The 21,983-nt window shown below is 39.4% G+C and overlaps 1 protein-coding gene across 2 annotated transcripts in view; it reads right to left on the reverse strand.

Annotated features, from left to right (window-relative positions):
- Positions 1-451: 451 nt before the first annotated feature.
- Positions 452-21,983, reverse strand: part of LOC136676420 (lysyl oxidase homolog 2B-like) — a 43,873-nt gene continuing 22,341 nt past the window's right edge. The window contains exons 4-14 of one of the 2 annotated variants that reach the window (XM_066653423.1): positions 19,923-20,134; positions 16,774-16,990; positions 14,891-15,071; positions 11,740-11,897; positions 11,139-11,306; positions 7,465-7,630; positions 6,867-7,107; positions 4,488-4,603; positions 4,173-4,309; positions 3,916-4,027; positions 452-3,597 (exon numbers count right to left, since the gene is read on the reverse strand). In XM_066653423.1, the coding sequence (XP_066509520.1) occupies positions 3,527-3,597; positions 3,916-4,027; positions 4,173-4,309; positions 4,488-4,603; positions 6,867-7,107; positions 7,465-7,630; positions 11,139-11,306; positions 11,740-11,897; positions 14,891-15,071; positions 16,774-16,990; positions 19,923-20,134 (1,779 nt within the window). In that variant the 3' untranslated portion in view covers positions 452-3,526. Of the gene's footprint in view, positions 3,598-3,915; positions 4,028-4,172; positions 4,310-4,487; positions 4,604-6,866; positions 7,108-7,464; positions 7,631-11,138; positions 11,307-11,739; positions 11,898-14,890; positions 15,075-16,773; positions 16,991-19,922; positions 20,135-21,983 lie in introns of both variants that reach the window. The other variant, XM_066653422.1, reaches the window with a different exon arrangement.

The raw sequence follows: 21,983 nt of genomic DNA on the forward strand, positions 1-21,983 counted from the left end.
TTTTAGGACAAGAGCTCCCTCTTGTGGTTCTTTTCAAATGATCTTTCAAGTGGTCTACAACGTGGAACAACTAGGCCACATAAACAAAGGGACTTTGCAACATATGCATAAGCATGAGCAAACACACTTAATCAATTGCTAATTTGCAGGACTGCAGCATTGCATAACATTATACAAGCATCCAAAACAGCTTTTGTCAGTGCTTGTATAAACACCCAATTAGTTTTATTTATTTAGACTTGAGTCAGATCCAATCAAGGTGAAAATAGGTGTATTTCACACTGTTTGCCCTTGTTAATGGAATACTAATCACCTAGTTATTTCTTAGTCACTGGTTTGTTTAGGCTTATTTAAGCACATCGTAAGACTAGAAATCCAGTACCAATTGAAAGAAATCAACAATCAATGAAACAACCAAGCATACTTACATGCTTACATTTATTTATTGCTTAAAAACATAAAATAAAAAGGCACCGTATGGATATTTACGCTCCATTCAAGTAAGCATAGTGTAAATCAGTCACATCTTGACATGTACCCTCTAAAAACAGAGGATATATCTTCGATAGCACCACTGGAACAGAAATTAGAATGTCTTAAAAAAGACATTCTGTACCAAAAGAAAGAAAAATAATTAGACACAGTTGTTGTTCAAGTCCCTGACTTAAAATAAGTTACTAACTGATGCTAGGATTGTTCTAACAAACTCAGATCCACGATATGACCTTAAATGCTGAGGAACAGAAGGTGTATATTAGCTGGTAATAGGCAGATTAACAGTAGTAGTAAAACTAAATGCAGAAGTTATATTAAACAAACATAGACTACAAGACAGCATGAAAGAGGAACATTTCATTGGCAGCGTCCAGTTCATTCAGCTGAAACTCTGTCACTGGGTAAGGGTTCATTTCTGTGGAATGATTCCTATGCAATTGGACATAAATTATGTATGCTAACGACTGCTTTATTCTTCATCAAACATCAGCACGGTTTTAGCCTCATTCTCCTTGTAACTAGGTATTACAGACACACTAACATGATCAGAATCAGCCCTCCTCAGAAAGATGAAAGAAAAAGGCTTTTCCAATGCACAGATAAGTGACAAATCAAAGAAAAACCAAAACAGACATTTCCTCAGATGGTGGAGGAGATGGGTTCACAGTCCCCTACTGGTGTCCAGAGGTATGTTAACAGCAAAGGCCTTATGAATGACCCCATTTTCATCATGACAAAACCACAGAGTGACCTTTTACGTCAGGTCCGGAGGTGTCCCGGAGTAGTCCTTTCACATGTGCTGACTCTGTCTTTACTAGGGGCCAGGCAGGATAAAGTCTGTGTAGAGTGTGGGATGAATGTTGTAGGTGTTTGCGTTCACACATACAGCTCCTATGGGCACAACTCCAGAACCTTGTGAACTGGGCTTCATTAATGATATTCATATGACCCTTCACTAATAATTAACAAAAAGACAAAAACTGTGCCACAATACATAATAACAGACCATAAACTACCTCACTGTACACGTCTAACATTCTGAGCCGTACTGCTCTCATGCTGTACTCCACACATCCATTTATTGTATCTAGGATCATCTGCAGTCGCTCTCTTTCTCCACATATTTATTCAGGTTACTCAGGTTACTCAGGTACAGTTAATTCCAGGTCAGTTAGAGGACTCCGGATTTCACAGTGGTTCCAGTGATGGGTATAAAATCCTAAATTCAATGATGTTTTTGTTGTTTGATGACTGTAAATTGATTGATCTAAACGTCTTTGCTTTCTCTAAAGCTACAGGGGCCAGTTGCACCAACAGGTTCATACTAATTCAATTTTGAAAGGAATTTAACGGCTGGTTTATAGTTAGTGTGGAAGCGGATGTGGCATGGTGCGAAGGCTGTAGTGCCGGACTGTCCGCATTGCTTGTTTATAGCCCTCGCACCACGAGGCGACCACGTACTACTACACCCGAGATGATGGTGGTGCTGTAGTGCTGCTGGAATCTGCTCTTGCCAGCACAGTTAAATCAAGAAACAGAAGATATCCCCTGTGTAAACAGGCACATGTAGTCTACACTGTTCATAATATAGTAAAAACCAATTAAAGTCATCCATACATCAAGAGTTGGACAAATGTGCGCATGCGCTAAATATAAACTAAAGATGTCTTCAATAATGCTGTATTTGCTCACATTGTAAAAGAAAAAAATATATCTAAAAAATGTCTGGCCTTGTGCTAGTCATCACAAGGTGTCTAATATATTTGTGCCTTCATAAGTGCAGATTACAACATGCTGTACTTTAGTGATGTGATTGACAGCGCTTGTCAAATATCTGCAAAAAACCATCCAGTTTGCTCGATGTGACACGATCTGAGAGAAGCTGAATCCCCTTGGTCCAGCCCCCTTTTCCTACGTCTTGTAACACATTCTGTGGCTAATAAGTGAATGGTGCGCGCCTTCACCAGGCAAACTGTGCACATCGTTTAATTTCTTCCCATGGTACTCGACCTAGCAGTTCAGGCTGTGATTAAGTTATTTTGGCCATGTACTCCATTGCACATCTGTGTCCGCATTAACTATGAACCAGCCTCAAACCTTGGTATAAGGCTGACCAGGTGCTCTTATTCCTCAAATACAGTTAATAAAAATGTTCATGCTAGAAAAAGAATTCATGTTGCCAGGTATGGAGCAAAAAAAAGTCTAAATTTAACTCAAAAAAACGACTGATATATCCTTTCAGTTATCTGAAAATGTTGAATGCTCTATGTGAATTAGCGCTGCCATTATCAACACTGAATTATCTTGCAGTTAATAAGCTTATACTTAATTGTATTTATATATATATATATATTATATATATGTATATTTATGTATATGTTAAATATTCTGTTTAAGTTTAGAAACTTGTAACCCACCAAGAAGTTTGGAAAGTTTGTGCAACCAGCCCCAGGAATATTTTATTTGCCTTTAACCCATACAATACTAATATAATACTTAGTGGAAGTCTTATTAACATAGTACTAAAGCATTCACAATACAAGCTCAGGTGGAAAATTCTTTCCAAATATAGATTTCAGATATTGCTCCTTTGCAGGAGTCCTTGTAAAATGAACACTCAGTTCCTTTGGGCTTACAAAGTGCATCAGAACTCCCTTAAAAATCCAAATACTGGCAGCAGAAGGATGTCTGATAGGCTTGAATGGGTCATCTCACTCAGAAATGGAGAGAGTGGAAGGTTCATCAGTCAAAGTCCAAATTCACTGCTTCTTTTTAAACCACATATTCATATATTTCAGATTCTGTTGATGGAGGATCACATACTTCCGGTTGTGGTCCCATTATTTCTGGTCATTCTGTTCCCGTGTGTTGGGCTTGAGTTGGGGAATGTCTTTGTGTTGGGATGGGTTTTGAGGCTTCCTGAGAGGGCCGTTTTTTGTGTAAGTGAATGTGTCCCACTGCCATGTTGATGCTGAGAGCTCTGTGGAGTTGTAGTGGTTGTTGGGGTTTCTCCTGTAAACCCCCCCGGCTCTTACCTGTGTGTCACCTGGTTATTCAGAAGGCCAGGGAACGTCTCCTCAGTTTCAGCACTCATTGAGCCGCCTAAGGAGAGAATTAATAGACAGATAACAGTAGGCAACAAGGCAACACACACAAACACACACATAGTTACATTTTTGCACAATCAATTCACCTAATAACGTGTGTTTGGATTGCAGGAGGAAACTGGAACTCTAAAGATATTGATTTTAATCTACAGTATTAATCACATTACATTTTATTATGTTTTAAACGAGTAAGATTCTCACCTGGAACATAAATCCTAAAACTACACCACTGTAATTATCAATATTTTCTATTAAATTATAGGAGGTAATAAAACTATGCAACTATGAATATTATAATGATATGTAGCCTCACCTATATGGCAGTTGTACATCCAAATACGATGGCCGTCATATCGACACCTACATTTCACAACGTTGTTAGTGTAATCAGACTCTGCCACTTCATAGTTGGGATTTATCACAATCTGTAAATGACACAGAAATACGTTCACACTGTAGTCACTCTATGAAGTAATTGGCTTTGGGTTTAATCTAGTACACAAGGAATACACAAGTAAACATTGTAGATCTGTGACAGCACATTCAATGGAGAACATGGCAAAAAATCACCTGGAATATATAGTCTCCAGGCTTTACGTCAGTGATGTCCACCCACTGGCAGTCAATATCGTGTCTGTATGTGTCCCAGCAGCCCAGAGTGATTCCCTGCTCTCCAAAGTTGGCACACTCATATCTCTTCTCAATCCCTTGATGAGGGACAACACAAAATAAATCAGCTTTTGATATGTCAGAGGCTTAAAGGGCTGTAGATGCTGAAGAAAAACTGAGAGTAGTTGTGAATTCAGGGATTTATTTCAAAACAGACTGGCAACAACTAAAGAACATCCTTTAAAATCTTTTTAAATACAAAACACACACACAAACCTTCGTCACACTCAGAGTCCTCCAAGCAGAAACTGGCTTTGTGACCTTCTGCTACTTTGGTGCCGTTTAAGCTCATCAGGTCGTAATGAGTGAAGATTTCCATGCTGTGGTAGTGTCTGAATAAACAAAGGAAACGTTTTTAAGAACAATAATGTGAAGATTAGAGTTGGTGTGGTTGGCATAAACAGTGCCTTCTGTGCAGAAGCTCAGGGCTCGATTCTCTGCTCAGGAAAGCAATTCACACTACACAAATCATATCTGTCCTTGGGCAGACGTCCCAACTCAGCATCGGACTAGATGATTAGAACTCATTAAATGTAAGGCTTTTACTTTGACAAGCCACTTTCCATTTGTATTTGTATTTGTATTTTGCCAAAATACATATGTGTTACTAGGCTATGATTCCAAAACCTTAAAAATCATATGTAGCTTTAGGAGTGTATTTTGGTAATTTTTGTAAACATCTGATTTTGCATTCATGTATATTCCACACTAAACAATGTTTACGATGCCAGGGTTCGCCTCTACCCCCACTTCCTTACTGTATTCAGCTTGTAAAAAAATAATAAAATAAATACAGCTCCTGTCCCATCCCATTTTGCACATTAGCATTACTTTTTTAATAACATTAAAAATTATATCTCACTTTCTACACTGTTTATCCACATATAACAAAATCTAAAATGCTTGGTCTTTAACCATCTTTAACTAGTCACTAAGTTTGATAACGCCAGCGTAATCAGTGACCACTAAGGGTTAAATTCCAGTTCAGAGACAAAATATCACCTTCTGTTTTTCCAAACAGCCTGTGGTTACAGTTAAGTCTATAATTGTGCTTTACAGGCTCCTAAAAAAGGGAATAAAAGATCATAACGACCTGGACATCCTACAAAAACATCAGAGGTCATATAGAACACACAAATACCTACAGCCACTAACCAACTGTAGCCTCTTCCAACAATGCATTCCCTAAAGAGGAATTATATGGTTCTATGTAATTCTATGGTTCAGATGTAAACAAGGTCACTGAGAGTGGTATCATTCTGGAGAAACTTACAGAGTCTGAGCTGGTAGGAGTGGTACACTGAAGCAGACGTCTGAAGCCTCTAAAAGCTCCTGACAAAAGTCTGTTGCATGGAACCTTTTAATATTAATCAATATATACATTTTTTTCTTATAAAACAAATACTTTTACCTGACTGAGCCACGTTCAAAGCCATTGTAAAATACACAATCAACGCACAACTATGGCCACCTCATAACACCTGCCTTCCCTATTAAAGTTGATATTCACAATTTTATTTAAAAACATTTAAAAAATGTTTCCTCACTGTTTGCTCCTCTCCAACTCAGTGTGCATGCTCAGAACTGGTCTAACGTCTTTATGAACCGCCAGTGTCTTTAAATGGGTTAAAAAACAGTGTCTCCATCCAGTATGCTCTCTCTCTCTCTCTCTCTCTCTCTCTCTCTGTCTCGCTCTCTCCTCATGGCAAAGAAACAGGATCTGGATGTTGTTAGACAATAAACAGATCTCCAAATGTTGAAAAGCAAGAACCGAGATAAGGACATTGCTCTAGTCCTGCTCCATAGGTGGGTAATATTGACATATTTTTGTTGTACATGGAACAGACACTAAGTTTGTAAGAGCGCTAACTGCATGAAAGAAAACAGACTGAAATTGCTACAAAACTAAACAACTGGAGTCACATATGAGTTTCTGTTGTAAATCAAACAGTTTAAACTCAGTCGTTTTTTTTTAAATCTCTCAGAAACATTCACGTAGCTAGAAATTTATGAGGAGGCTGAGGTTGGGTTTCCAGTAACGCAGATGGGAGTGGGCTACACCTGAGAGGCCCCCTTAAACAGGTCTAATGACATCAGTGCTCCAAACAGCACAATATCAGGACCGAAATACAGTGGTACAGATTATCTGGAGAAGTTAATGCTACTCAGCCAGCTTCTTACTCTTAAGGCTAAAACCACAGCCCCAGACGAGCCCTTACTGCAACTTCTCCTTTAAAGTAAGAGCCTAAAAAACCCTGAATACACTTGAACATATTTTGTTTCATGGAAAGGCCACACCATATTAATTAATTTATAGTTAAACCTTGAACGATGTTAACAGACTACAATGTGTGTTAGAAGAGTAGGTTGGAATGACTGGAACGCCTTAGAATTACTTTGATCACAATTCACAGTATGACTTACGCAGAAATGTTGACTGCCACTTTTCCACAGTCATTGCAACACTGATCTTTACACAACTGACATCGCAGAGAATTTCAATATGCAAATGAGCACTCTACTAATACATCAATAAAATACTGCAATGCCATTTCCTCCCTAGTATTGCCCACCATCTAACCCCCCTGAGCTCACCTGTGGCAGTCGTGCCAGATCCAGGAGTCTCTGGAGGCCCTGGGCCTGAAGTCAGATTGGCCATTGTTGTGGATCTGAGAAGAGAAGCGCAGCAGGCGGCGGTAGGAACTGGCCGGAGTGGAGCTGGAGGTGGACGCCAGGCAGTTCTCTTCGTAGGCGCACTGCAGCAAGATCATGGGACGGTCCTCCAGGTATGTCGTCTGCTCTACCACCTGAGGGTTCAGTACCAGGTCTGGGGCAGCTGAGAAAGCAGGAAAAATCACATAAAAAAAAATACAAAATACAGAACAGGACAGTGATGGTCTTTCTTTTCTTTTGCTGATACAGGCAGAGAGCTCCACCCGATACCTTTGAGTTGATTTGTGATCTAGTGCTAATGCTCTTATATCAGTATCTGGCCTTACTAATGATTTTGTGGTGAAATCATATATTCACAGCCATCTTGTGACATCTATCTCAGCTTTCCCAGAAAAGTAAAAGCTGTTACTAAAGCAAATGGCGGAAGTATTCTTGATTAATGCTATTTGCTATGGATGCAGAAGAGACATAATAAGAAATACAGGTATATAGTTTAAAGTGTTATAGTATGTGCTCTCACTCTCAGAGCAGGAGACCCCGGCAGCGTATCGAGCTCCTCCTCTGGGACAGGTGACGTGATCTCCGTGATGGAGACAGTGAGACAGAGACATTTCAGTTCCAGCACATCGCACTCCACTCATCACTACAGCATCAGCACTCACAAAACCAGGCCAGTACCATGTCTCCTACACACACACACACACACACACACACACACACACAAACACAGAGAGAGAGAGAGAGAGAGAGAAATTAATTCAACCACTGTTGTACACTAAATATTTCAGGCAAACTCAAAATACTCACCTTAGCTAACCTACAAAATGTATACACAAGTACTTTAGGGTCTGTCTCTCACTGAGGCTGTCAGCTTTGAAAAATCATATTCATTCATCCGTTAAATATTATTTTAATGTTATTATTTTACAAGGTAGAAAAACAGACTGCAAGCCAGAAGTAAAATGCATGTCAAAGTCAAAAACTCAAAGTCATGTCTCTTTAAACCGTAACAGGGTGCATAACATCTCAGTATGAATATGAACAACAGCTCACGAGATAAACCTCACGTTTACTGCAACAAAAATCACCAACAATTCATTCTAAACTCTGACTCTCATTACAGCAAGGTTCAGAAGTTCAGGGGAGTAGGGAGCATATGGAGCTGTACATGGTGAGGTGTAGTTGTGTGTTTGAAGTGCTTGTTTTTAAACAGCTTGCAAACTGCAGGACTTTTGTCCACAGCTTGACACCCAAAAATATAATGTCTTGGTGTTGTCAGCACTCTATCTGAGGGGCTAGACACGTTTATGTCATGTTTTCAATCATGTTTTCAAACCTATCATGTTAGTAGGGATCATATTTTTTTTTTCAAACTGTTTGTTTAAATGAATTTGGATGTCGAATTCAGTTTGAGTTACGTTCCCTTGTGTGTGTGTGTGTGTGTGTGCGTGTGCGTGTGCGCGTGTGTGTGTGTGTGTGTGTGTGTGTGAGCACAGGCATTGATAATTGAGGGTGGAGGTTATAACATATAAGAGTAATTTAACTGAAAATTCTACCACTAAATTGTACACAAAACCCATAGAAAAGTTAAATTCACCTGATAGTCTCTATGCAAACAATCAGTTTAAAAGAATGACTCCTTCATGAAATCTCTACTCACTAAGCTACTCTACCACACATCTCAGTGTTTACATATTTGTATATTTAAAATATTTTTGTATTTTATATAATATTTAAAACATTATAGTTGATATTCATATAGGAATTCCTTGGCGGCCTGTAACTATTGTCCACATTTGTGCCAGTCTTATCTCTCACTCCAAAGGGCCATTAAAGGAGCAATAAATCATTCTTACCAACAAATGTTAGCAGATATTACTAATTCATATTTACACTTCTGTGCAGTGGAACTCATATGTGATGAAGAGTCAAATTGCTCCTGTTCAATTTCCCATCAAACATGTTGCCCACATGGGGTGGCCACTCTGAAGTGAAGGTGCAGAAGAAAGATTGGAAATTTATTTAATTTATACTATTCTCAGTAAAAAAAACACACATGTAATAAATGAAATGCACTGGGGCTTTAAGCTCTCTTGTAAGCGCTTGACATTGGATATGACATGTTTAAAGCAGAGAAAGTACATTTGGAACATAAAACATTTGGAAAAAATATGACCACAAGAGGGAGCCACTTTCCCACACTTACTGTTATTTTTCCACTCACATACTCATCCTTCATATCTATGAAGTACTTCATTCATTAATTCATCGTCTGTAACCGCTATTCCTGCAGGGAATCACTGGACATAAGGCAGGAACACACCCTGGATGGGGTCCATTACAAGATGGGGACACTTTAATCTCACTCGTAAAAGTGAGATTTCTGAGCCATTCCTGCCATTTCTGCGGACTGTTGCTTATATCTGGCAAAACAGTCTTTCCATCTGGGGTGTATAAAACACAGATGGCCAAAAGTTTGTAGACACATTCTCATTCATTCATTCATTTATTGTTATCCAATTCAAGGTCGTGGTGTGTCCGGAGCTTACCCAGAATCATTGGGCGCGAGGCAGGAACACACCCTGGAGGGGGCGCCAGTCCTTCACAGCGTGTCAAACACTCACACCTATGGACACATTTGAGTCGCCAATCCACCTACCAGGGTGTGTTTTTGGACCATGGGAGGAAACCGGAGCACCCGGAGGAAACCCACGCAGACACAGGGAGAACACACAAAACTCCTCACAGACAGTCACCTGGAGTGAGTGTTGAACCCACAACCTCTGCACCACCTGCTGCACCACCGTGTGCTACCATTTCCCACTTTTACAGCATTAACAGCTTCTACTGTACTGGGAAGGACATTGCTGTGTGCATCTGATGGCAGCTAAGAGTGTATTACTACAGCTAAGAGTTCAGATACTGACGTTGGGGGTTTAATTGACACCCTTTAATACCTGTTGGAGATCCATCACTCCATAGAATGCAGCTCCACTGTTCCACAGCCCAATGCTGTGAGTTTTTATACTCTTCTGGCTGACTTGTGGCATTAAGCATGGTGAGTTTGTGTGGTTGCTCTTCAGTGTAGCTTCAAAAGTAAATTTTAAATCCTTTCTTTCGCTCATAAATTGTCTCTGAAACTGAACAGCTGTCAACTGGAAAACCTTCAGTCCTTCTGGCAGACACCTCTCTCTTTCATCAGCTGCACGATTTAAGATCTATTAGGATCAGGATACATTTCCTCTTAAATATTTCCCAGATGGAGCTCCTTGTTTACATGACTGGATTTCTTGCAAAAGCAGAAGGGAACACTGCATTGCCCAGCAACAGCAAACACAGACGGCCATAAATGTGGGGAAAGCACCAGCTTAATTCAAATGCCTGTAATTCTCTAAAACCACAAAAGTACCCCTATTAGAGATCATCATTCATCTAAATCAAATGCCTTTACCTAAGCCTAGGCCTCAGCTGTGCTTTGAAAAATTGTGGTCAATTTCTTTGAGATTTCTGAGTATTCTAACGACAAAATGAAATGTTTCCCAAGGTGTCTGTTTAAAGAATGTGGTCTTGAAGATTTCAAGATATGTGTGAGATGTGAGGAAACCTGAAAAACGCTAGTATGTCGTCTCCAAGTCTGATAGAGAGAATCATAGGACACCCAGAAGAAAAATGCAATAACAATCCCTAGCTTTTGTTCTTTGAAAGCCGGCAAGAGGGCAAGAAAAACAACACAATCTGAGCAGCAGGAGTTAAGCCCTTAAAAATGCAGTCATTTCTTAGTGGCAAATGTTTCCTCACACAGACAGTCACCCGGAGCGGGACTTGAACCCATAACCTCCAGGTCCCTGGAGCTGTGTGACTGCGCCACTCTACTGCTGTCAAATATTTTTGGTATAAAGGGCATTTAAAAGTTCAGGGCCCATATCAAAGTAGAGTTCTTTTTTTTATAGACGTAATTATTAATGTATACACACTGCAATCAACTATAACAGTATGACCACCTCTTTGCTTCTACACTCACTGTCCTGTTCCACTGACTCTACAGGAGCACACTGTAGTTCTACAAAACTCTAATTGAGATCCATAATTTCAGATGATTTGGGTGATTATGGTCCAGCGTTTGCTCATTTAGTGTAAGCCTCAATGACATTTGTCCTGGTAATCAAACAATAAAACGGTAGAGGGGAATTGTACCTGAAAAGCGTTGCTGGCAAAGCCAAGGCCGAGCTGTCTGCACACCACCATTGCCTCCATGGTTCCCCAGTTTTCGCCACACACCGTTCCCCACACCAGAGAACCGTTTTTCTCCACCATGACCTCCACACGGCCCTCAAAGGGGTTCCGGCCTCCACTCAGACGCAGCTGCAGTGGGAAAACTGTACATTAGTCATTTTAGAGCAATTTGAGCTGGGTTAACTGTAATCTTAGATTGATTCTGAGATTGTATCTCTATCTGTGAAGATTTGATTGACTGTTACAGGACAACGCATCCAATTTAACGTATATATCCTGGATTTCTAAGCCATCTTAAAGAGTAGGAGGCGGTGTTGAGAAAAATAACACCGCAAAACAACACTCGCGTCTAATTATTTGTGAAACTCTTAGAAATTCCTATTTCTAATGGATTTCAAGCGCTCTGTGTGCTGTAGAAAATATGTGGCCTTCTTTGTTGTTGGCTGGAACAAAACACAAAAGCACTATGAGTTCTTTGAATTTTAATAGAAAAGACTAAACATAAGGAATAGCTAAATTTTTGTGTAGAAATTGTGAGGTAAGATTTATTGTAAATCCTCACCCTCTGCTGGAAGCCCATTGCAGGAACGTTACACCTGACCCCTGCGTCCTCCTCGTGACTGCACCCTTCTGAGTCTTTGTCCATATTAAACTGGCACTCAGTGATGGATTTCTCAAAGCCAGAACACTGTACCTCATTCATATGGACTGGTCCCATTCCTAACAACACACACACACACACACACACACACACACACACACACACACACACACACACACACACAATCACAAACAGTGATTTAAATTGTCAAGCACAAATTCAGTGATAACTCTTGACTTCTAAGTGTTAACAACCTTAATAATTAACATGATGTAATAAACAGATGAGTAGAGAGTTACTTTAGAAAAATGACTGCAATGGAATGACCTTCCCCTGAACAATCTGAGTTTTTATAAAAAATGATCAGCCCAAAAACTACTTCTACTTCTCTGCTGTCTCTTTACTTTCATACTTTCTCATGTAGTCACATGTGTACCTACATACGCTAGAACTGTTTTTAAATATGAACTGAAACCATGGTCAGTTTCTTTGATGATTGTGTCCAGTGCTGTATTATGAAGAGACAGAAACTGGAAGCTCCAGTCTGTGTTTTCACTAATTACTTTTCCTCAGCCCAAAAGTAAACAAGCGAAATGCAGGGGATTATTTTTGGAGTGGATTATTGCAGTGTTCTTTTCCAAGCAGAATATGAAAGTAAATCTGCGCAGAAAATGATAAGATTCCTCTTGAACTTTCCACCTGGTTTGCGTTCCACTCAGCAGAGCACTGAAGAGGAGTGTGGCACTAAGAGAACAGACCCTACTTCCTAAATTGACAACTCACACGTATAGGAGAAAGTCTGGACAATTCTATATGATCACACTGATTATTCACAATCCCTAACCCTCGTTTATAAAATCGACTGACAGCAAGAATTGAAAATGCCATTGTTGAAAGTTCCAGCACTGATAACGAATGTCCAAGCCTTTGGTTTGTTAGTTCACCTTCCATAGTTTTAAACCTGTTACAGTAAAAACACATGCATCCTCATTTAAAATTCTGATCACAAGATTGGAATTGAAAAAATTATCCCTGTATGGCAAGAAATATATGAAAACATGTATGAGCATTTCCACAGCAGTTCCACAAATGATGGCAAGTCTTTTAATAAAAAGATGTAACATTGGATATGTATCAACACATAAGCATTTTATAATTTTATGTTTAATCACTCATTATGTCAGCAATAATATCAGTGTTAAAAAACTCAGCTGCAAAAAGGTAACAGGAAGTTAACTGCCAATTAGATTTTGAATATAACATCATCATCCTCATATTACATTACATTATAGAAAACATTAATTTACAAGAACAATCAAATACTAAAGAGCAAGTAAACCCATTTCACCTTAAAGGCTTTATAGATTTTACATGTTTTTATATCAAGATTCATGCAAGCTATTTTTAGGAATTTTAGGTTTGATTTCTCTTGAAAATGTAAAGCTCACCTATGACAATGGGAAAAATTAAAACAGTGTTCAGACTGATCTCTTACTCTAAAATTAATGTATCTATGATTTGATATTTCAGGATGTGTCACATTCTGTCCGTGGTTTGTCCTATGATGTACTTTCCCATGTGTTTTTTTTTTTTTTTTTTTGGCTCTTTCTCTTTACCCATTTCTCTGTCACATCTCCTTATATACCTTACCTTGTCCAGAATATACCTGCTGTTATTTAATGTGGAAACACAAATTCACAAAAGAAGCCAACTTCATATTTTTCACATGATGAGCTGTGTGCAGTGCTTCACTACAGAATATTAACCAACATGATAAATAACATACAAGGTCTAGATATATTGTTTTTTTTGTTTGTTTTTTTGTTTTTTAATGATGCAATACTTTGTATGTGTCTTGTGCAACAATTTTGCATCTGAAATCTGAGAAACATACCAACGGAGCCCTGTGAATAACACTACTGAATTTCCTCCAGAGAATCAAGCCGTCCATAGCCCTAGTCTCTTATGTTGGGGTTTTCTGTTGCAATCCCACAGGCATTCCTACAGATGTTTTACATTTCAACTTGAGGGAAAAGGCGTCGGCTTATAGTGCAGATCAGAAACAGCACATGGGATGAAAAAAAACATTATAATATTCAGAGATAGGAGATGTGTCTGAAATGTATAATTCTCAATAAGAAAAATACTTTACAGTTTTGACTTTGTCCATTATATGTTGGCCCTTGTAAAAGATGCTCAGATCCATGCACATGCCCATTTAAGGACTGACTGTTAATTTGCCTGACAGGTGCCATTTCTATGAACCAATAAAAGTTATTCATATCACCTGTCAGTGGTTTTAATCTTCTGGCTGAACGATGCACTGAATTTTTACAGTGGGAAACTGTAAATTATTCATCAAATATTCATATTATAGCTGTGGTTGTGTTTGAAGTTGTGCTAGCCTGCTTCTGATTGATTTATTCTTTCTAAAGAGTTTATGACAAATTCGAATGCCTCCCATCACTCAGCTGAGAGAAAATACATGAATTCTTTCCTTATTACTCTGACCTCAAGCTTCAGTACACTTCAGTTTTCCATCTAGTGAGTGTTGAAAATGTGTAATTATGGCCACAGGAGTGAGGGGTACAATGCTGCAGTCTCTTCTACACATTTGGAAAACAGATGATGAACCAAATGAGCCACAAGCTCAGCGATTCAAACTCTATGGGACCAGTGTATGCTTTCTTCCAGCAAACTCTTATTTTTGTAATTTAAGTTCTCTGTATTTATACGTTGCATGTTTTTGTCCAGATGAAGTGTTGTTATGACAGATACCTACAGCCAGTGAGATAATGAGATATTTCTAGTATTATGTAACAACCTTTTGGTCTGTAGTCTGTCTGTTTTTCTGCATACTTTCTTATGTATGATTTGGGTGGTGGATCATTCTCAACACTACTGTGACACTGACGTGGTGGTAGTGTGTGTGTGCTGGAATAAGTGGATGCAGGGTAATTTGGTAATATGAAAATATGCTGAGAAACAAGTGGACGACAGCCTGTAATTATAGAACTACAAAATGCTCCTGTATGGTCAGTGGAGCTGATAAAATGGACAATGAGTGCAGATACGTCCAGTGAGATATATGTATATATAAACCGTGACTGACCTTGACCCAGCTGACCACCGGACAGTGCTTCTTTGGCGGTCCCAAAACCGAGCTCTCTGCACACCACTGTGGCCGACACCAAGTTCCAGTGATCATCACAGATAGTTCCCCACTCTCCTTTTCTAAGCACCTCCACTCTGCCTTCACCCACCACTCCTCCACCACGCAGACGAACCAGAGGCTGCTGAAAAAACCCAAAAACAACCACAGTACACCTCAAGATAGAGTGGAATCAGAGCATCTAACAACTATGCAAGACCTGAAAGATCAACAAAACAGTCCCATCTTTCCCATTCTTTCAGAGAACTTAAATAATGATGGCTCTTTGTGTCCATCCTTGTACCGTGAGAAGACCACTCAACAATATGAGTCTGAAAAGATTTGGAACTCTCAAAAAAGCCCCAGAACAATTAAATCTCAGTATGGGTCAGCCAACAAAGAGCCCAGCTTTAGTAAGTGGGAGGTTTATCCAATGCGGAAAATGCTGGGTTAAAAAAGAAGACTCACAAAAGCTAGCTTAAGTGATTCATAAGGAATTAATCTGCTCTCTGCTAGAATCTACTTTTAAAAATCCACAATACTGATCTAGGGTGCTAGAGAGTGCCTACCTATAACCCTGCTGACCTCCTGAACGTGACTGACAGTCCAGCATGCCGCCATTCTGACTGCTGGAACATGTGGTTTGGCAGCTGAGATCTGGGGAAAAATCCTGTCATACTGAGGGCTAGAGAACCATCAACTACTTTCTTCATCTCTCCCTCATATTAATGTCCACGTAATCACAGAGTTCAGCTTGCCTCTGGCTGAAATTACAGGTTTGTAGACAGCATTTTCAAAGATTGATTTCACTGTCTGTCTTAAAATAAATGTCTGTGCACTGCACAGTCCTGTAGGGTATGTTTTGTGCCATGTGAGACATTGGCAAGTGTTTCAGCTCTTAGGAAGTACAGTATTCACCTTACGTTTGGTAACACACTGAAATACATACATGACTTTTTATAAGGTATTCATTTTTAAAAAGGCAGTAACGACACTGGCTGCACTGTGGTGCAGCAGATAGTGTCGTAGTCACACAGCTCCAGGGAAGGTTGTGAGTTCGAGGCCCACTCCGGGTGACTGTCTGTGAGGAGTTTGGTGTGTTCTCCCCGTGTCTGTGTGGGTTTCCTCCCACAGTCCAAAGACACATGTTGGTAGGTGGACTGGCGACTCAAAAGTGCCCATAAATGTGAGTGAATGTGTGAGTGTGTGTGTTGCCCTGTGAAGGACTGGCGCCCCCTCCAGGGCAGATGTATTCCTGCCTTGTGCCCAATGATAGGCTTTGGACCCACTGCGACCTTGAACTGGAAAAGCGGTTACAGATAATGAATGAATGAATGAGTAATGACACTGACATCATAAAAACCTACATTTTAAAAATAAGTTATAGAAAATGTATTATATAATGGATCATGCTGAATATTATCAGGGACAATGTGTGTGTATGTTCTGTGGCCCTAGTTCACTTGTATATGTGTGTTTGTTCACAGGCATGACTAAAAAAGCACATTTCACATTTTCATGTTTCAGCATTTGAGCCATTTGAACTAGATACTGGAGCATTTCTGTGAGTAACTGCACAATTTACCTGCACCTAAATGTATCTAAATGAAATCATTATAAGGGATACATTTATCTTTCTTCATTCGTGCATCATCTTTTAACAAGCCTTGTTATGTTGGGAGGAACAAGTCAAAATGAGTAAAAATGAAGTTTGTTAGTCAACCAAGGATATCCATATTCTGGGACAGCCCTACTGTGTGTGTGTTTGTGTGTGTGTGTGTGTGTGTGTATCATGTCATGGATTTTCCTGGAAAAGATGCAAAACCTGGTATTTGTTGCCCTACCTCCTGTCTGAAGGCCTTCCTGTAACCAGCCATGGGGGTGGGAGCGAAGGCCCGGCCGGGGACACAACTGACCACCACTGGGATGCCCTGATCACAAGAACTGTTGGCCTTGGCCATGAGAGAATGACCCAGCACACAGTTTGACAAATGGGCCTCATTTCCAGTGCAGTTCACCAAGTAATCCCAGTAGGACGGCTTTCTCCTGCGGGCAAACATTCTGCAAGAACAGACAGAGAGATAATTACGCATGTATACAAAAAAGCAAAATAAAGCATTTTATATGATGTTTCCAGATAAATGCATACAATAAATATCTGAAACACAATGGTTTCCAAACAGTGTTTTGGAAAACTCTACAGCCTGCCACAGCTCTAATCAACATGTGTCAGTTTCCACTGAAATGCCTTCACATACTTTGATCAAAATAAGTCAAAAATGAAAAAAAACAGTCCCCATCTCCCCCCCAAGTCCCCAAGGTGTTACTGAAGTGGGGATGCCATGCACATTTGTTTTCTATTTAACCACTGAGTGAAAGAATGTCTAAAGCTAGTCTGTCCAGAGCAGATTATGTCAAAAACAAACAAAGACTTAAAGGGACAGGAACACACACACACACACACACACATACACACACACACACACACGCACACACACACACACACAAAACCTCTCCTCAACCCTCTCTGTACTGATTCAAAAAACAGATGAGGTTTGGTGGCTGGGTTATTTTCACTGAACAAAACACTCAAAACACTCAGGCAAAATCTCAGGCAACCAAAGTAATACTGTTTCATATGAAATGTTATTGTAGCATATTATTGTACATAGTACTATTATCAATAATATTTATTATTAATTATAAGCTGATTAATGCTGTGAAAACATCAACTATCATATTAGATTGAAATGCCCATCCACAGTATACAGCTGTCTCAAGCACTGCACAGTGGAATGATGGAGCTCCATCTAATACCTATGGGCTTATGTGTGATCCAGAACTAGTCATCCAACATCAGTACATGCCCTCCCTGAAGCTCTGTTGGCTGCCATCAAATGCTCACAGAACTATTCTCCTGAAGAAAATGGGGGTCCCTATTAACATCCCTGATTTCAGAGGAAACACTGGGATGAGCAACTGTCTGAAAATCTGGTTTTGAGCATCTGTTCTGGAGGAAGACCTCAAGTGTCCAGAAATAATTTAGCAGAAGCCAAATCCCAAAGAGTTATGAAAGGAGAGCTGGATTTGGGCCATTCCAGCAGTGGGCAAGTGCTGAGAAAAACAGACACGTTTCATAAACGTCAGCGTGTGCAGAGAGGCACGTAGACTTCGGAAAACTCTGCACCAAGACAGCAGTATCTCGTGTTTGTGATTCATAGCCGACAGGACGTTTATCAAACAGGTTTCCACATGGTAATAGTGGAAAGGGTTAGAGATTTATAAGTCCACAAACATAGAACACAACAGTCACACCGCAAAGACTTAAACAATGCATTTCTGAGAGGCTTTCAATGAACCAGGCATGCAGGGAATCCTTTATGAATCCTGTGCTGGTCTACGTATTTATGAACCTGATATATAACCTGACTTTTTGCAGTCAAACACACATTCATTTTAAAGAAGTGAAGTGTTGTACATGTAAGTGTGAATACAAAAGAGCCCCTATGCCAGGCATTATGTATGTTATATAACTTAAAAATGCACTTACAAATCATTCTTAATACACGACCCATGATATGAAAGTGTTACTGGAATATATATCACATGTTATAATTACATGCATGACAGGATACAACTTTATAAGGTCAGGCTCCATAATGCATTATAACACGAACTAATAATAACAGACAAAAATAAAAGACACTATAGCAAGGTCATCGTCCACCACTTAACCGTAAGATTGTGAGATTGGCAGTTTGTGTGAGGAGTCCTAGCTAATGGGTGGAACAGGCAATGACTAGTAATTAGAATAAAATTGTAATAAAATTAAATCATAGGCCATCTTTAAAAAAGTTTGGTTTTATGACATCATACTATGTAAAGCCTTTTAAATATTATATATTGCCATATAAAACTATAAAGGCCTTATGTGACCATCATGAATACATTGGGTAGGGTTTGCAAAAATGTTTTCCACATGGTTGACCTTTAAAGATGCTTGTCATTTCTTGGGGACAGAAAAAACACAAAGCATAAAAAGATATTTTTCTCTCGAGCTCTAATGGTCAGTGTAGGTCAGTACAATGGATGTGTAAAGAGAAGGATAGCCAGTCATTTCAAGGGCCAAGGCCCATCTGGTTCTTTTCTTTTTCCATTATGGAAGAGGCTGTTCTGCTACATTCATTTTCCTTGGAGCCAGAGGAGAGTAAACATGTTTACCTTCTATGTGGATTTGTCTTCTAATCTAGTTTATGTGCAGAGATATGGGAAGGCTTCAGGAACATATAATACAAATACATAAAATAATAATAAAAAAATACATTAAAATCATGGACTTCTCACTCATTCCTTGTGATGCCTCAGCAACTGGAGGCACAACTGACTTTGCACTGGCTGTTTGAGATGCCCCACACCATGGGTGACAACTGGCCTGCTTGCCATACCACAGATCCAGCCCCGTGAACACCAAGGAACTTTGAAACTCCAACCTAGGAACAGGGTGGACTTGCCCTTAAGTGAAGGGATGTTTCACCCTCTGTGGAGCCCAAAACTGGAGACAAGCATAAACTCGCCAGAGGTGCTTTGTGAACCAAGTTTTCTTAGAAGGTAGCAGGAGTGTTTGTGTTTGACAGCCATGCCATGTTCCTTGTTTGTTCTTTACAGTCTTTCTGTGGCTTTCTATTGTTATATAAAGAAATATAATGTCATATAAATGTCCGCCATATCATTCAGCCCTAACACCACATGTCCAAATATATGTAGATTTCTTCTAAATGAAGGGTTATTAAATTAACAGGTAATTTATCATCTTTCACCCTCCTGGGAAAACTCTGCAACACTCTGGAGGCCCTTTTTTTCCTTTTTTTTTTCCTTTTGTCAGCATAAATGTTTAAACTAATAACTGACTACTGTTAGTTAATATACTACTAAAGATAAAGTACAATCTGAGCAGCAGAGTAAAGACTAGAGTAAATATTATTTGCACACTGACTTGTAGACACGAGCGTTGTATCTCTTCTCTCCAGGGAAGCCAAACATGCCGCAGATAACTCTGCTGTTCATTGCACTCCACTCTTCATTGCAAATCTGCTTCCACTTCCCTCCATCTTTCACCTCAACGTAACCCTCCGTAACAGGGACCCTCTTCCTGTAGGTCGCCAGGATGGGACGAATACGGACGTCTTCCACCTGGATGTTTAAATTCTGCCAAATAATAAGAGGTAAAGTACGATTACATTTTACAACAACATTTATCATACTTTGGTAATCACTTCAATGTTTCTTCCTCACATTATGAAACACCTATTACAGTGACACCTAGCGGCCTGGATGTATAAGATATGGCTGGTCTCATGTGTGGGTGTCTTTTCTATGGAGTAAAAACTACTTAAATAATGAAGAACTAGAATTCTTGATTCTTCATGTCATGCGAGAGATAAAATAATTACTGTTTACTACATTGAGTAGAATAGGAAAAATGACTTGTTGTGTGCTTAATACTGGTAAAAATACTGGTAAAAATACTTCAGAAACTGAACATCAGTGTTAGTAAATGGGAATGTATGCATCCTCAGTATCCTGGACCTATATTATATTCTGTTGTATGCGGAAATGAAGATGAAGCTGTTACAAAAGATACATAAATTAATGTATGAATCCACAATTTTGAAATTTCTGGTGGTTAAAATGACTTTTTGGTTAACCTTAGAAAAACAACTTTAAATAAAAAATGAGAGCATGATCTTACTCAGACCACATTTAGCCACAATCTATTAAATGCAGATAAACATTAAGTGTGCATTAAAATGTGTAGATGTAGACATTCACTTAGACAATCAACAAAACATTCCATTTGAACAGGGACCCCCCCCCCCCCCAAAAAAACAAAAAAACATCATTAAATAATAATAACAATAATAATACTCAAAATAATAATACAATTTCTCATTTCATATAGTCAGAGGTATGTTGTATTTGATGAGGTAAATCTAATGAGTTTCTATTATTCCCCTACAATCAGAAGCGTCTCTGGGAAAAAAATAAATTTAACGTCTGTGTTTTACATCACATTGAAGTTACATAAGTCAACTCTGGAGCCTCAGTAAGGGTCTTAAAGACCACTCATGTCAAACTCCACTTTTATGATTCCACACATTCTTAAAAAACAAGAATCTTGTGGAGACGGTCTTATTTATTCTGAGATGTCATGAGTATTGAGATTGATTATATATCACAGAGATCCAGGGGGAAATTTATGCTTTTAGCAAAGGCAGGAGGAATGTGGAGAAGTAGAGGTAGAATCAATCTTAATATGCAATATAACACCATTCAGTCTTTCCAGTAAAATGGGAAGGTTTTATACTAGATGTTGGAACATTGCAGTGAGTATCTGCCTGCACTCAGATTAGATAGTGATACTGGATTGTTAGTTCTGTTTCCTGTGATGTGCCCTGAGGGTTTTTTGTTTGGTGGGGCATCTGTGGGACATATTTATCATTTTGGATTCCAAATTAATTTTTCGCTTCCAACCAAGGGCTTTGAATATAACTCTGACCTGGGTTTGTTATTGGAACAGTAGTAGGAATGGTGCAAGTCCATTAAAAAAGTGTTCAGAATTTCCTGTAGCAGGATTACAATTTTAGAAGCCACACAGAGAGGACTTGCATTCTTTTGCCTTGGGTTTTCTAAGCCTGAGAGACAGCATTCTATGCTGTGCTCAGCAAAAAGCAACTGAAGCCTTCCAGAGCTTGACCTGCCCTCCCTCTCTGCCCTCCACACGCCTCCACCTACACAACTGTCTGCAGAACCACAGAACAAAAACCAAGGCTTTCCTGAAGCTTAAGAGACAGGTCTTCTTTCCCTTCTCTCTCAGACCACAGCAGGAGGGTCAGAGGATCAATGGTATTTTTAAAAGAGACTCCAGGATATGGAATGGAAGCCTGAGTCTTTATGTGGGAATGTTGTAATGGAAGGGAATCTGCTGAGTTCAGAGGGTTCTGGTCTCTGCCCAGTAATGCATGGGTCTGCCATTCAACAGAACTTACACTAGATG

The sequence above is a fragment of the Hoplias malabaricus genome, chromosome X2 (assembly GCF_029633855.1).
Source record: "Hoplias malabaricus isolate fHopMal1 chromosome X2, fHopMal1.hap1, whole genome shotgun sequence".
Taxonomy (NCBI): Eukaryota; Metazoa; Chordata; class Actinopteri; order Characiformes; family Erythrinidae; genus Hoplias; species Hoplias malabaricus.